At 50.0% G+C, this 16,188-nt stretch overlaps 1 protein-coding gene across 1 annotated transcript; it reads right to left on the bottom strand.

Annotated features, from left to right (window-relative positions):
* Positions 1–1,595: 1,595 nt before the first annotated feature.
* Positions 1,596–13,611, bottom strand: LOC126575285 (U-scoloptoxin(19)-Tl1a). Its single transcript, XM_050235910.1, has 3 exons — positions 13,113–13,611; positions 1,975–2,124; positions 1,596–1,889 (listed from the first exon to the last, which is right to left on the bottom strand). Exons 1-3 carry the CDS (start codon positions 13,249–13,251, stop codon positions 1,762–1,764), a joined length of 417 nt encoding a protein of 138 aa, XP_050091867.1. The 5' UTR covers positions 13,252–13,611; the 3' UTR covers positions 1,596–1,761.
* Between the last annotated feature and the right edge of the window lie 2,577 nt (positions 13,612–16,188).

Raw genomic sequence — 16,188 nt, 5'->3', positions numbered from 1 at the left:
CTGGTGGAAGATATCAATCATTTCCCTCGCCTATTTGCCTCACGGGCAACCTGGAACTAGACGAGATGAGCAGTCGTGAGCTAAGCGATGCCAGGAATGCGGAATGGCCACCAAGCCGATGCCAGCATCTGCCAGCGAAAGCAACAAGCAATTAGGCGTGTTGAACATGTAGCTTACCAGCCTGTCGGTCTGTCAGCATCTTTCAATTGTCTTTCATCGTCGTCAGCGAGCGCGCGAGCGAGATTGTAATTTCCAGATAATAACCACCAGAGCAGCAACCGTCTCTCAGTCTCTCTCGTTGCTCTGTCCTCGGCCAACGCAGAAGGCATCGATCGAAACAACTATTCGGGAATCGGGGACCCGGTGTGCGGTACCGGTAATGCTTGTTCCTTCGTCTTCGTCTATTATTAGCTAAATTGGATTCGATCCGCCGCCTAGCAGTGTCGTCGAGGGCTCCGGGTAATCGGAAAGCCACAAAACATTAATTTATTCATAAAACCGAAGGCCTGGGCGCTGGGCTGTCAATACCCGGGCACTGGCCCCGGGTACACACAAGCAGCACCAGGTCGTAGACATTTGAATTTTCGCTCCGATACCGTTCAGCGTTCCTTATAGGTTCCTGTGGTTTGCACCATTTCCGGATAATCGATATCAAAACGAACGTCACGAGGATCAACTTCTCCCTGCCCTCCGGAGGACTAAACAGGAAGTGGAAGCGAACAGACCGACCGACCGACGCAGACAGAGAACATGCCCCCGAGGAGCCAGAGACCTGTGTTCCTTCACCGAACTCTTGTGGAGGAGAAGAACAAGACTAACTTACTAGCCACATGCCGTGCCATGAACATCCGAAAGGAAAACATCGAGCTTTTGGTTACAGCACCGGGTGTGCTCTCTCTCTCTCTCTTTCTCTTCCTCACTCCCTCCCTCCCTCCATTTGGTACACCTTATCGTGGTCTAATTTTCTCTATCCCCAGCATGGTCCATTACGGGCTCTAATCTAGCCTACTTCTTCGATGTGAAGCGACTTCCTCTCGGTGATTCTCATGGGGTAGTTGATGCCGCTACTGCTGCCACCTCAGAATGCCACTGCCGCCTCATCCGCTGCTGCCGAAAGTCGATCGAAAATGTTGAAATCTTGTTTCGACTTCAATTAATGTCGAAGTGTACAACGACCGACGCCGCCGGCTGTACGTGAGCCGCTGTTCGGATTGGTCTGCCTCTGTTGGTCTCTTATCTCCACCGAGTCCGATACCGACCAGCATTCCCAACCGACCGACCGCCACCACAGATCGATCGAGACGAACTTACGGAACGTAAAGTAACGATGGTAGCTTTCGACTATCCGGGAAGTGTTTATAGTGATAGCGTTTCGGTTAAGATTACATGCATCCGGATACTTTTGCGGATTTTCCAGGGGTAGATCTGGTGGCCACTGGATCTGGAAATGCTTTTCTGCAAAGGAGCAACTTTGGGCTCAGTAGCACCGGCAGCTGCTCCGGGGCATTTTCGTTTATTTTCGGATCAGCAGCACCACTTCGGCACTAAGGGAGCACTAAGACCAGCTTAAACTTTAAGGTTCGTTCTCCCACACACTCTCTCTCTCGCACGCACTCAGACACACTTTTATTGAACAGAATCGTTTGTTTGTTTGGTTTGCTTTGGCGTCAGCAGTAGTCTAGTTCCTAGCGGTTCCACTATCTCTATCTGCCCTGCTCCAAAACGGAACGTTAAGCTGATCTAAACGTCACGGCGTGGTGTCTAACCAACTAACACGCAGCACTGCTGCCCATCGGTACAGTCCGTGGCCGGACGTTGCAACCCTTCGGCGCACCGATCCATGCAGGCTCCAAGGTACTGGTGGCACGTTAGATTGCTGGCCGGTTTAACTGTGTTTTTAAGAGGAAAAGAAAAGAGAAAATAGTTGCATAAAACACGTCAGATGATCGAGCCACAACTCGGAAGAGTCCTTACCCTCGTAGCAGCAGTCAACACCGAGATGTGCATTCTCCGGACAGAGGCCACTGTTCGCCGGACGGTGGTTGCATTCGCTTGTCTGCACGCACATCCCACCGAGCATCGCGCACGGTCGCTCCATCTTGTACAGCTTCACACCGAGATACGCTGGAAAGGAATCGAGAAAAAAAAGGTAGAATTTGTAGTTCTACTCCAAACTGTACAGGCCACGATAGCAACAAAGCGCCTAGAACCGTCAAAAACTGGTCAAAACTGGAAATAAATGGGTTGATATCGTGGTCGAACTCGGTTAAAAAGAAAGTAATTTATTTTAAGATTTACAAAAAAAAAGGGAATTTTTGTAAGTTTGTTAAAATTGCCAGCAAAATCTCTTTTAAATTCACAGACAGTCTTTTCTGACGAGCAAACATACTTTTCCTATTAAGCTCCCTAAAGGATTGGAAGATGTGGAAGGTCAAACCTCGCGAGAAGCGCAGCTGGCGTTCGAGTGGGTTTTATCTCGCTACCATTGCTGATGGATTCCACGGAATCGATCGATCGATCAGAGTGACAATCGGATAAAGTGGCCAGCCACCCGAAAAGTTATCCATACGGCCCCATTCCACGAGTTCGTAAGTCAATATTTCCCCCGCAGAGCAAAAGTATCTGCCATCAGAAACCATCCAAGGCAATCGTTTCTATTCTCATAATTCATTCCGTGCCGGGATGGCGATGAAGACGATGACGAATGTTCGCCTGACATGAGCAGCTGGTAACCTGCGCTGGTCCAGAATGCTAAAGCGATGCGATTGAACGAAACGGCTGTGACGTCAGAGATTAGGATGATTGTTGGGATATCGGGAGCAGGATGGCCGCGTGGTGCCCTGACCTACATCCGGCCATGTCCAGCATCGGTGCCCCCGTATGCACGCATCCTGGTGGCTTGGTGCTAATTGAACCGCAACTGATTCACTTCGCCACGCTCTGGTAACATTCTGCGCTCGACTCGTTCACCAGGCTGCCCCGGTGGAAGGTGGGGCGGTAGCAAAGAAAAGGCGCCAAACACTTCCAGCGTCAACCAAGCGGCGGGTTTGGCGTCTCCATCGGCCCAGAAGCAGCAGCAGCAGCAGCATCGGAGTAGAATCGGTTCAATCACCGGTTACACCTCGGTTACTTCGATTATTCAACTCCATTTGCAGTATAGCCAGCCGGGCAGCCAGCCACTGGGCATGCTATCGAGCTCCAGAGCCACAGAGCGTAATGCTAGGTATGGCTGAAGGTAATTGCACTCGAGGGCAACCAATGCTCCGTCGCCACTCTCTGTGTGTGACTCATTAACGTGCCAATCGACCTTACCTCAGACAGATAGTCAGTGCGTACCTTGGTACGCTCGAAACACCGACACAAGTGGCCAGCAGACCGACCGATAGCTCCATCCATAAAAACGGGAGTAACCGAGAACCACAACACCACAGGAGGACGCAAAAAAGGAAATGAAAACAAAGACCAGACCACAATCCAAAATGGCGCACGAGAGAGACGAGCTGGGAGAAGAAAAAACCGAACGAAAACACTGGGTAGCCCGGCGAACGAACGAGTTTAACGAACTGGAAAACGGTAAATAGAATGTGAAATGGATTTCAATCCTGAAGATGGTGCCTGCTCGTTGTGGTCACTTGAGGAGCCTGGGAGAGGTGAAAGAAGCAGCAGCAGAAGGACTTTACCATGAAATCAACACACTCGACACACACATCCACACGTATGTGGTTCGTTAGATGCTTGCACGAATTGAATGAGCCACAACCATTATCTTTGGTTTTGGACACGCCGCCCCTCCCATCAACATCCTCTCAGCTCGATCCTTTAAAGCGTATTTCAAAACAGCAAAACTTGCTGCCATTTTCCATTGGTGGTGATGGTTTCTCTCACCCTCTCTCGCTTGACTTTTCTAAGCAATTGGTCCAGGCTGGTTGGGTGGACACTAAACAATACTAAAGAATGGGACCAAAGCAACCGGAACACGCTAAACGGATCATACGAGGCCCCCCTGCTGTGCTGTGGTCAGCACCGGGCTGTCGTTGAAGTTTTCCCCCTCTTGCCGGTGGCCCACATGCACGTGCCCAATCCGTGCACGAGGCCGTTCACTCGGACCGGGGCGCCCCGTCAAATAGCCATTTTATGTCTCGATTTAGCTCGAGTTCGATCGGAAGCCACGAGCAGCCAGCCGGGCAGCGCAGTAAAGCGAGCGCCCAAAAGCACCGCACCCGCAGGGGAAAAGAGCCAGCCAGTGCACGGCCGCACGGTTGGCCATTAAATCGGAAAAGTTGGCAAACTTCCGACGCCAACGTCAACTGTTACTCCGTTCGCGCGAGAAAAGCGAGCGGAAAACTTTCGCCACACGTGATGGTGGTGGTGGAAAATGGAAGGTAGCGCAGCTGGGCCATGTCCGGCCCATTTCGGTACCGGGCATCCGTAATCAGAGCGCACCGTGCAGGCTGGCGCACCTGCTGGCCCCGCTGCTGGCTCCTGCTGTCCAATCCAGCGTGCTGAAGGGGGCCATTATCCATCTTACATCGCCCCGGGGGTGGTTGGGTGAGTGACGGTCCAAGAAGATAGCTTCCGGACGGAAGGATTCGCCCAAAAGACCGAGAATCAAAAGACCGACAGCGCGAGCGAGAGAGAGAGAGAGAGAGAGAGAGAGAGGGAAATCACACGTTAGCGACTATTTCCGGTGGGCACCCAGGCAGCTGCTGATGGCCCGAATGATGATGCCAATGATGATGATGATGATGGCACAGGTGGCGGTGCGATGTTCAATGTTCGCCTGATTTGAGCCGTTCGCTTCCGTTCGCCAAACGAGCGCCGTTACCGGGCGTCCGATTAGTGAGAGGCAGGATCGGTCGATCGTATGAAGCGCACGGAGGTGGAATTGAATGGATAACCATTTCCGGGATTTGCTTGCTGCACCTCTCGCCCTCTCTCGCTCCCCTATTCCCCTGAGGTGACCTGAGAGTGAAGTGAAGGAAAACAAAATGCGGAACCAACCGACGGCACCAGGTGCGCTAGGTTAGGCTGGGCAGGGCGCAAATGGCAATTATCATGCAGCCTGTGGCAAGGTCCCGCCTACATACCAGTCACCACCACCACCACCACCTTTGGCTACCAAGTGCCATTAACATTAATAACATCATCATAAAAATAAGTCTCCCGCTCGGCCTCGATAACCATTTTCATCCATTTTCATTTCAGAAAGGCAGAGAGCAAGCAAGGCAAGGCTTACCGTAGCGCGATGGCTCGAGGCTCGAGATGCCTACGATTTCCATATCCGTCCCATTTCTTTCGATGCCCGATCCGCGATGTACGCGTTCTCCCCACCCCCGGGGGTAGCGCATCGTGACCATTGATTACCATCAGCGCACAGATATTGAGTGCCTCCGGGATGGGGCGATTGGTGGAATGAGAAAACGAAGCGAACATATTTTGCGTCGATTCATGCGCGCCGGGCGATGGGTGCTTCACATTCCACGTCGATTGGAAGCTGCAGAGATTTTTGCAGGACTCTCGGAGTCATTCGAACTCCAGAAAGGTGCAGTTGGTGCACGATTTTCCCTGTAACGGTTGGCAATGGAAAATCCAATCCAGGTCATAATCATGGATTCAAAAAGCAGAACATGTATCCAACATTAATGTGCATCAGTTTCGAGCCTCACCTGTCACACCGGTACCCGTTAGCATGGTTTGGTGTCGATCATTTCCAATGTTATCTCGCTAATAAATGGGAAAAAAAATTCCCACCAGCGAACGCCCCTATAATCAAACGATCACCAATTCTCCACCCTCCTCCTACCCCCTGGGGAGGGGTGCTAACGAACCCAATCATCAATCCTGCGGGGCCTGATTGTTTCCAAAGCTAATTAAAGATAAATGGCCGCCTCTCACCCATCATCAAACAACTCATCAATATCAACGACCACCACGATGGAGGAGAAACAAAAAAAAATCCATCGAATATCTGTTTACATGGCACCACCGCGCCACCACCCCCTAAACCGCCACCGTCCACAAGCCTTTATCATCATGTTGTTCATAATTTATGAACAAACAAAGCGCCCAATACATGCACTGCACCCACACGACGGTGTGACATGGCAATAAATAGTCGGGAAAATCGAAATTCATTACCCAACGCAACACCCTCATCCCCCCCCCCACCCCCCGGGAAAGCTTGCGATGCACACCAAGCTGACCTAGCACGGGGCGGGGCGGGACGCGATGGCGTGCTCTGTCGCCTGCCCGAACGTTTATGATAAATAGATATTCAATCAAAGCCATGCTTCCCGGACCCCAATCGTACCATTAGTCATTCACACGCGTCCTCCTTCTCTTCTGCTCCTTCTGCTCCTCCTCCTGCTGCTATGTCCTTCTCCTTGCGACCAACAAGCCGTGTAAACCGTGCTGCGGGTTAGCTCCCCAGTGATGTCAGGGCGGAAGGGTAGTAAATGACAGAAATGAAGTTGTTTTACGACCATCCCCTACGGACAGCGCTGGCGTCGTCGTCGTCGTCGCCGTCATCATCGTCGTCATTATGTTTCTGTCAGGAACTGCTTACGCGGAAGGCTTATCGGATCTCGGTGCAGTAGGGGTGGTCCCCGTGGGCCACGCTATTGCCGGTGGCCACCAGTTGGGCGTAAACTGGCGTCAATCGATAGTAATTGGAAAATAATGTAGCTGTAGTTCAGCGACACCTGCTGCTGCTAGTGACACTTTCGCTTGTTTATTCCTCGCATTCGAAGCCCAGTGAGTGGCACAAAATATAAAGAAAAAATAACTAATCCCGACACACATTACGTGTTTAATGGATTTTCACCTAATGAATGGCCGCTGTTGGGGGACTCCTTTAACATTCTACCAACCATCGGACGGAGGTTAAATCGTTAAAGCAGGAAATGGAAGCAAAGGTGCAGCATTCGAGAGCATAATGGCGATTCATTTGCTGCAAACTGGAAACACAGTTCCTGTGGCACTCACAAACCGTGCAGCAGTGGAAAAAAACGGAAGGAAAAGCGGCCATACTAACGATCCAATCAGCGAACGAATTGCTTTCAAATGCTGCATTTCCTGCCAGTGAGCACCAGCACACCACAGCACGATATGGTTTGAAGTGCGCTCGGTGTTCGGTTTTAGCTCCTGCTTTTCTACCATTTCTTCCCTCTCCCCTTCCGTTCTTTCCTCCGTTATCCTGGTAGAATGGTAGAAAACCTTTTCACACAAAACCGGAAACCGGAAGAGGCTTTAGACGGACATGGAAAAAGTTTAGCCGAATCGCGGCTGGAACACAAAAACAGGACCCCAACACCGGTAGAGTGGACCAGTGGGATCGGCTTCACAACTTGCGCTGGCCGTAGCATTTGAAGCGGATATTAAAATGCATCCGGATCTGCTTTCCTAGTTTTCGGTTTTGTTTTTTAATGTTTTATCTCACTTCCGGTCGGCTTATGACTTGACGATTGGAGCTGGGGCCGCATTATAATGCCGCGCGTGCAGTCGCGCGTGTGCATTGAGTGCAACGCCTTTTTCATAGACCTTTGTGGCTTTTATCGCTCGAGAATCGCTTCGTTGATTGCGCGCGAGCCGACCGGAATGGCATTTAGCACCGCTCAGCGCAACACCGTGCCAGCGAGAATCGATGGGGATTGTACTAATTTGTTTCTATTCAAAATGGGGGTGCTTTTTTGCTTCTCCGTTTGAGCGTGATGTTTGAAAGGTTGAGGAATATTACAGGGAGTTCTAGATTTAGATGGAAGATAATAGACGATTGTTTTTTCAGCTAAAGTTCACTCAAAATCTTTCAATCATTTAGGTGAGGGCTACAATTTCTTTTTCTTAACATTTCAACAATCATCACATAATGGAGTTTGATATCCCTTAGAAAAACCTTTAAAATATCTATAACAAATCCCTGAAAGTATGCAATTTTACCGGTTACCTGGCGCCTCCATCATCGGATTTTGCGTCGGGATCGCAACGGAGCTACATAATTTCGTATTCTCGGCGCGGCGACTAGTTTTGTAATTTCGTTTAACTCTAGTGAGAGTTTGAGACCTCAAATAAAATAAAATAAAATAAAATAAAATAAAAATTCCATTTTGGGCAATTGTCGTTATTGGAAATGAAATTACCAGCTTTTCTGGTCTCAATGTTGCAAAGCTTTCGTAGCAAATCGCTAAGATCATTTTAGGTGTCAGTTATTATTCTATACCAGAAAAGTGCCAGCAAACATACCCTAAAACAGAATTATATCAATTGCAGTTGATTATCAGTCGATCAAGTGGTGCCGCAAAATGAATCCATCATCAAAGCGATTGACGGACCGGCCGTAAACGTCTCGCCCGTGTTGGGCAATCCAATCGTTCATCCAATCAAAACTCCTCAAGCAACCACTACTGCTACTGCTACTCACGCCTTACACGCCCCTCCGTAACCGATACTCAATCGCGCACGCTGCCCGAGAGATAGGTTCAAATAAATCATGGAGTAAATAAACATCATGCTAACAATCCTGGGTGCCGTGGTCTACAACCAGTATACACCCAATTCCTGGGCTCGAAACGACTTCTTAGCCAGGGCACTAGCTGCCAGTAGCACCACTAAGCACTAGCTCCGCTCTATCAACAGTTTACGCAGGGTTTTCTTACTGTTTGACAATCAAACACGCACACACAACACGAACACAATGTGGTGTCCTTTTCGTCCTTCCCCTCGGACTGGTGGACCAGCGGCGTGTGACTTTCGTCGCGAGCTGGTGTCACCGGGAATCGATCACGAGTCCGATGGTGTGCCATCGGCGGCACGATATTATAATCAATCATCATCGACATTCAACGGTCGCTTTGGCACTGACGATGGCCGATAAAACCGGACGCAAACCAGCATCGGTAGCAGCAGTAACGCGCGAGTGCTGTGTATGCGGTGCACGTGCCAAATCGGAGACGTTACGCACGGGCCACGCGCGAATGTCCTGCGCCACACTTCCGGAGCGAAGGCGCGCGCGCTCTCTCTCTCTCTCTCTCCAGGAGACGCTCCACCGTGGCGCTAATGGTGCGAGGACTACGGGGCCATCGAACAGTGCTCACCGATCGATCGATCCGAAATCGAACACTCGCTTGTGCTACGCCACGCCACGCCAGGAACCATCTTCGTTTTGTCATCCAGCCAAGCAGCCAGCCAGGCAGGCGGATAATGGCGTACTATTGGCCTCTAGCCGAGGGACCGGGGACCGAGGAAATCCAATCTAGGGGAAAATAGCCGAATTCGGTGTTACGCCCCGTGCCATCAATCAAGGGATGTCAGAGCGACGGCGGAGGCGGTGGTTAAAAGATGGGAGGCCGTAAAGCTACCCCAAAACAGTGTGCGCTCGTACGTGCCGAGGGTTTTGAAATTGGCTTCCGAAGACAATCCGCCACAACATTCTGCTTCGCCCTTTATGGGCCGAATGAAGGTCATTATACAGTCGCCGCGCAGAGATGGAGGCCAAAGATCGGTAAGTAATTACGCTGTCAATAACTGGATTTCGCGGGACCCTTCGCGGCTGATCTGCTGTCGGTTTCGATTTCGGTTGGTTTTGTTCATGCAATTCCATGCGAAGAAACGAACGAAGAACGTAAAGACCTCCATCGTTCACTTCGTCGTCGATATCGACGGCCACCGGCAAAGACGGTAATCCAAATGCGCACTGGAACGGATTGCAGAGTCGAGGTATCCGCTCTGCGCAGGATGCCTCATTCCTCCCGCTGCACTGTGTCTCTCCTGTTCTCCCTCTCTCCGGTTGTGTCGCTTCGGGGATCAACTTTACGAATTAAAACTTTGCTTCCGACCGGCAGATCGTGGAGGTTTTGGCCCTTTTTTTTGGTCTCGTAGCTTCCGCGAAAGCTTTTTGCTGCCACCGAGCCGCACAGAGCCTTCGTGTGGTCCCAAATCAATGCAATCCGCCAATCAGTTGCTGCCGTTGCTGCTAGCGATCCGTACCAAGCAACGCTGCTGAATGATTTATGAGCATTACTAACGAAATGGCACAGCAGCTTCTGTACATAAATCTTAACGAGCGGGAGCCCCACTATCTCTCTCTTTCTCTGCCTCTCTCTCTCTCTCTCTCTCTCTCTCTGCCTCTCTCTGTTTCTAGGCTAGCCATCAAAAGCTTCAACTTCTTCGGGAGCACCTCCCAAAAAAATAAAGGAACAAAATGCTAAATGACATTTACTTTCGATGGCACAAGCTGACGACAACCGGGAATGACGACGGGAGCCCCGTCTAGGATATTTATGGCGCAAAGTTTGTTTCATTTCCTACGAGTTTTGAACCTTCGGCCACCAAGGAGTGAGCATACGGTACCAGACATCCCCGTGTCTCGTTACGCAGCGATTACGCAACAAGCTTTTTTATGAGATCCGCCTCGCGTCCATCCGAGTAACGAACGTGTGGAGTGCATGAAAGTCAATGAGTCGGCTCAAAGTCTTGCTCGCAGACCATATATATACTCGGAACTTTTAATGATTTTCGTGCCCCACAAAAAAAAAACGGCCAAAAACATTGGGAACCAATTTAACGTGTTCCTGGAGGTTGTCTTGAGTTGTCTTTGAGAAAATTCCCCGAGAGACGGAAGATTGAAAAGATGACAAGTTTCGTGTTTCGGGCCGACCGGCCGGCAACCTGACAGGCTGGAAGCTTACTGTTTAGCTCATTAAAATCCATTCCAGTGCTGTACGGATGCATCATTACCATACTGCTGCTTGGCCCAACGAAAGACTCACACAAACAGGAGAGCTTTCTCGAAACGAACCAATTCTACCAACTCCAGAAAAGCTCCAAAAACTTTCTTCCGCGATCTCGCAAAAACGCACACACTCACCGGCAGCGACCGAAGCAGCTGGTTTTAATGTATCATCTGGGTGGCATCATCACTGATGCACCACTGTCCCACGCTCTCCCCCCCGGCGCACCAGTTGAAACAACGGGAAAAGAAATGGTGGAACTAACTTTTAGCCTGGAGGACAGCTTGCCAGCATTCCATCCCCCCCCCCTCCCCCCGTGTTTTGTTATTTTAAGAAAGGGACCCCTGCGCCCTGTCCGGAACCCATTAGTTTCGGGAAAGTTATTCAAATTGCTCCTGGTGCTGCTGCTTCTGCTGCTGCTGGTTGTATGTCGCGGCTAAGCTCTCCGTCTCGGTAACTCGGAAGCGTCGCACCAGGTCCGGATCCGAGCTACTCAGTTCCACGTCAAACGATGGACGAGCATCTCATTGTCGCAGGTCAACCAAGAAGGCTACATCTGCTGCTGCGTTGTTCAGCTGAGGCAGAGGTTATGGCACGGTTTAATTGCCGCGAATCCTTTTGCGCGGAGGACAACGGAGGCTTTTGGGAGCGCGCGCGCGCCCTCTTTTCACTCCGCTGAACAATTTGCCCAAAATGGTGAACCAACTGCCTACGGCAAAAACTACGGCATAGCAAAACTACGGCATAGTACGAAGAGAAAACAATGCAGAAACGGAACGGAACAGTTGCTGCTGCTGCTTCTGTGACATCCCGGTCGTTGCTGCAGCTGGCGCACAGCGTTCCCGGCGAACAACTTTTGACTTCCTGCATTTCCTAATGGAGAACGGGCTTCCGGAATGAGGCGCATTATGGAAACTTACCACACCAAAAAGGAAAATGGCGGATCATAAACAGGATTTTTTAATCCTGCGTCGTTTCAGGCCCTGGCCCAAAACACAAACCAATCAACAACACGATTATCGCACCGGTCTCCGCAGGCACTAGCGTAGTTTTTTTTTTCTGTCCTTCCCCACATCCCGTTCACGCATTTCGCCGTCCTCGTTGTCATCTGCAAAAATGATTCCACCGTGGGCTATTAATGCAATTAATTTCCTTGTTCCTGTTCGGCCTTCGGTTGCGGCCAACAACGACAACAACAACAACAACAATGCGGCTGCACTCCCGCACCGACGCAACCGACGGGCAGTAAGGAAGCCAAAGCGAACACTGGCAGCCATTTCCAGTACGACAACGACGACGACGACGATGGCCACACTCGCACAGGCGCTAATGGGCAATTCTGGCCGGCAACTGAACGTCCGTTCCGCGTCGAGGGACTCCTTGCTCGCCTCTGGCCACGGTCCGGAAGAAAATTGTCCCGCAAAGTACCGACCAATCGAGCCGTGGCCCTCGGATGAACATTTCAGCAAAGTTTCCTCCCACCCCTCGTGCTCCTTTCCACCTCGTTTCAACGCCTTCAGTTCAGAAGGGAGGGCTTTCTTGGCCTGGCACTTGCACCGACCTGACGTTCCCACCGTTCAAATTAAGTTCAATTTTAGCACGAACCGGGACCGGAAGCGAAGTCGTCGCTGGCCAGGGCAAAGTTTGCCCTGCGGCCACGGACGGCACGGACCTCGGGCCGGGACGGGCCATGCCGGGATCGGATGAGCACCGGTTTTGAAGATTGGCTCTCAAATTGGATGCTGCGGTCTTGCCGCAGCACCAGCCCGTCAGGGCTATTATTGAATATTGCAGCTACATTCCGAAAGCAAATTGATGCATTTTGCCCAACGGCAGTGGTAGAGGACAGCTCACTGAGGCGGTCACGACTGATGGAACGCCTGCCGCTGTCGAGACCGTAACGTCGGAAGCAACGAAATTAGTGGTTTCGCTATGCAGATGCAGAACTTTTGGTGAACAAACGTTCGCGCTGCAGGAAGTTAGGATGGTTGCCTGGGATTCCTGGAAAGGATTCTCTGTGCCAAGAGGAGGAAATGTTTAAGCAGCAATAACTCGCTTCTCATTATCAAAAGAGGGAATTAATTTTAAACTTAAGAGCGCATAAAGAAACATTTTTCCGCTATTTGCAAGCCATTCACCGCTTCGAGTGATGCGAGTTTGCAGTTGATTTGAAAAGCAGATTACATGAACACATTCCAGCCAGTACCATAACCGTGATAAGCAGCCAATCAAGTGATCAGCAGGTAAACAAGTGATCCTTATCAGCGATCACGTTGAATGTGTGTATTTGTAGCTCATCATAGAGCGCAGTGATCATTACCTAAACGATGTGGTTGTGCCATTTAACAAAAGTAATTGACGCGAAAGTTCGAGATGTTGGTCACTTACAGTCCTCGATTGGCTCCTCCGTAGCTGCACTCTTTGCCTGGTCCGTGTCCTGCACCGGTAACGGCGGTATCTCCGCACTGTCACCGATGCAAATGGCAAGCGCCACCAACAGCAACAGAGCAATGCCATTGGAGTTCATCTTGATCTTCACGTGTTGGCTAAACTTTCTAACAGAACTCACACAACAAACCACGAAGCCGAACACGAAATTGGCGATCAAAGTCTTAACGGTTGAATCTGGAGGCACTGGAGAGGGTCTTGGACGCTCGCAACAGCAACAACACGACCCTAGAAGCACAGGGAATACCCGGCAAGTCAAGGCAACACGCGGCTATCGAACGGTACGATCCGGTGCGATGTGGATTCGAAAAACAAACATAAACCCCCGAGGCGCCGAGGAACGCTGGAACGCTTGGAAAAGGTAATAAGCGGCACAACAACCACAACAACAACACCGACAGCAACAAGCGAACCGGTGTTAAGGCTGTCCAACGACCAACTAACTGCTGCTGATGAGTAATCAATTGCCTTTATATAGACTCAAGCCTAAAAACCTCCCGCTCCAGCGCTGGCGCTAGTGTTCCAGCCGTGGTTAACGAGTAAAGCGCACCCCACACACTTGTGCTACGCTCCATTCTCCCCCCTAATGCCCCATCCCCTTACCGCCTTTTTATCGTCACATTGTGTGTGCCGCTTTTGTTTTGCCTTCGACGACAGCAATCGCCACGTCCTCTTCGCGCGCGCTCCACAATTGGGTGACAGACACGGTGTCAACCCGTTACCCATCGTCGTCAACGTCGCCGGTGTCGTGGTTGTCGGTGCTGCTCGTCATCATCATCATCAGCAGCAGCAGCAGCATCGTCACATTGGTGGCGTGGCGATCAGTGGCGCATCAACGCAGTGGCGATGGTGGCCATCGCGCTGTTGCGGTCGCGGACGGTGTTCGCGTGCCTCGTGATGCGTCTACAGCCGAAAGGTCGAGGGTTTGTTGGCGCTGGTGCCGGTTTTACACTGTTGAACAATTTACAAAAACATTAACACACAAGTTGAAGCGCTCTCTAGTCGTGCTCTGGTGGCTTCTCTCTGGTGACGCTCTTCACTCTTGACCCTGGCGGCTTTGCGGATTGGAACTCCCCGCATAACCATTTGTGTGTTGGTGTGGTTTCGACGCGATGTGATGTGCCATCGAGGAGGTGAACTATGGAGCCTTTATGTGGCCGACCATGGCAGCTCAGTGCAGCACAGTGCAGTGCGGTCGTTAATGTAAGCTACGACGTGATGTGCCGCCGGTGATGATGCACCGCTGCTGCAGGTGTGGGTGAATCACTGAATCGCTCTTGCTGAGCTGTTTACGGTCACCACCAACTGCGGCCGGTTGATATGGATCGCGAATTCGCAATACAAAGAGCAGCCGCACTATTCCGTCACCGTGATAAAAGGGAAACAAACTGCAAGAGGACTGAAGTTGAAGGTGGAGAATCGTGGGAGAAAGTATTGAAGCAGCTGTTTAGGATTTTTTGTTTTGCTCAACGCATGTCGTGGGTTTTGCCGACCTGATGGGTTTTCGTAAGCTTGAGAAGAGGCATTTTGCATTTGAAAAATCTATCTTGATTGTTTAAATATTAATTTTGCTTCTTTTGACAGAGAACCGTGTTTCGTTTCTTTTTACTGTCGGAACATTTAAGAGAGAAGAAGCTTACATCAATTCGGAACAAACAGTGGTTCATTTTGTTTTATTTAAGGTAATTTATTTTTTTCCCTTTTATAGTAAAATTTTAGAAACCAATATAAAACTTGTTTTGCTTTACATAATTCAATTGATAATGTTCATAAAACAAATATATCTGCACAACATAAACATTTTCAAAATCTCTAAACAAATTGTCGTGCCGTTTAAACAGTGATCAGGAACTATTAAGCAAGTGATAGTTACGCTTATTTTCACCAAAAGGTTTATGAAACATTGTCGAAAAAATTATTTGAATATTATACTCGTACTTGCTATCTTCATGACCTTTTTTCCTGTAACATTTTCCATACCGAAGTGATTTCTCTTTGATGGTGAATTAAAAAAATGTGTTCCTTTTGTAGAATCCCCAACAGTCTTAACTTTTGGTATCACATTAAATCGCTTAAGTCTTGAGTACGATTTTTAAATAATTTAAAGCAGACGTATCAAAAGATTTAGCTCACTGGCATAACAAATCCACCTCCCCAGAAACCCCTACGTTAACCACCATGACACGTATGCTGGTGCAAACGACAATCACTATCGCATATCGCATTACATGCTCTTACCACCCAATCCCGGCACAAAGAACAGGCGCCCGAACACATGGCACCTGGCGCCAGCCGCTGTCACCGGAAGTGCGAACAGTAAATGATCTTCGTGTGTGAGTAACGGCGCGTGTTGCAGTTCGCAAAAACCCATCGTACCATGATAAATGCCCGCCACACCACATTCGACCGCAACGACCAGCGAAAACGACCAGCGTAATAGATTTTTACATATTCCCAACTCTCCCCTCACATTCCCCTTCCGATCGCTCCAAGCCGATGCAATGCAAGTCCCCCTTCGGTCTGACATCGCTAATCCACCCCCTTTCCTCCATTGTTGGCGTATGCAAAATGGATTTTAATAAAGTGCACACACCACCGGTCGGGTTCAAGTGCCATAATGGCAGGAAATGTGACTTTCTGCTAGGATGACTGCACACACATGGGTGTGCAGGGCTGAGAGTGGCCGGATCCGGAACCAGCAACCACTTGCTGCCAGTGCAGTGCCGTGATCGTATGCAAGGACGGGTGTGTGTCTGGTGCGCCTCTGGCCTGATTGTTCATGCTGCTGCTGCTGCTGCTGCTGCTGCTGCTGCTGCTGGCAGCATTTGCACTAGGAATTATGAGTTCTAATGAGGTATAATGTTAAGCAAACATGCATGCCAGTGCCGGCAAACTAGCGCCCCAGCTAATCGGTACCTTCGATGAATAAATTAAATACTTTGTAAAATACATGCAAAATATCTACGTAGTACATTCAGCATCGCTCCACCCGCCCGATGGTGTTTGCTGTCTGTCT

The sequence above is a fragment of the Anopheles aquasalis genome, chromosome 3 (genome assembly GCF_943734665.1).
Source record: "Anopheles aquasalis chromosome 3, idAnoAquaMG_Q_19, whole genome shotgun sequence".
In the NCBI taxonomy this organism is placed as follows: domain Eukaryota; kingdom Metazoa; phylum Arthropoda; class Insecta; order Diptera; family Culicidae; genus Anopheles; species Anopheles aquasalis.
The sequence above is the reverse complement of the archived record's forward strand: the minus strand, read 5'-3'. Positions and strand labels throughout refer to the sequence as shown.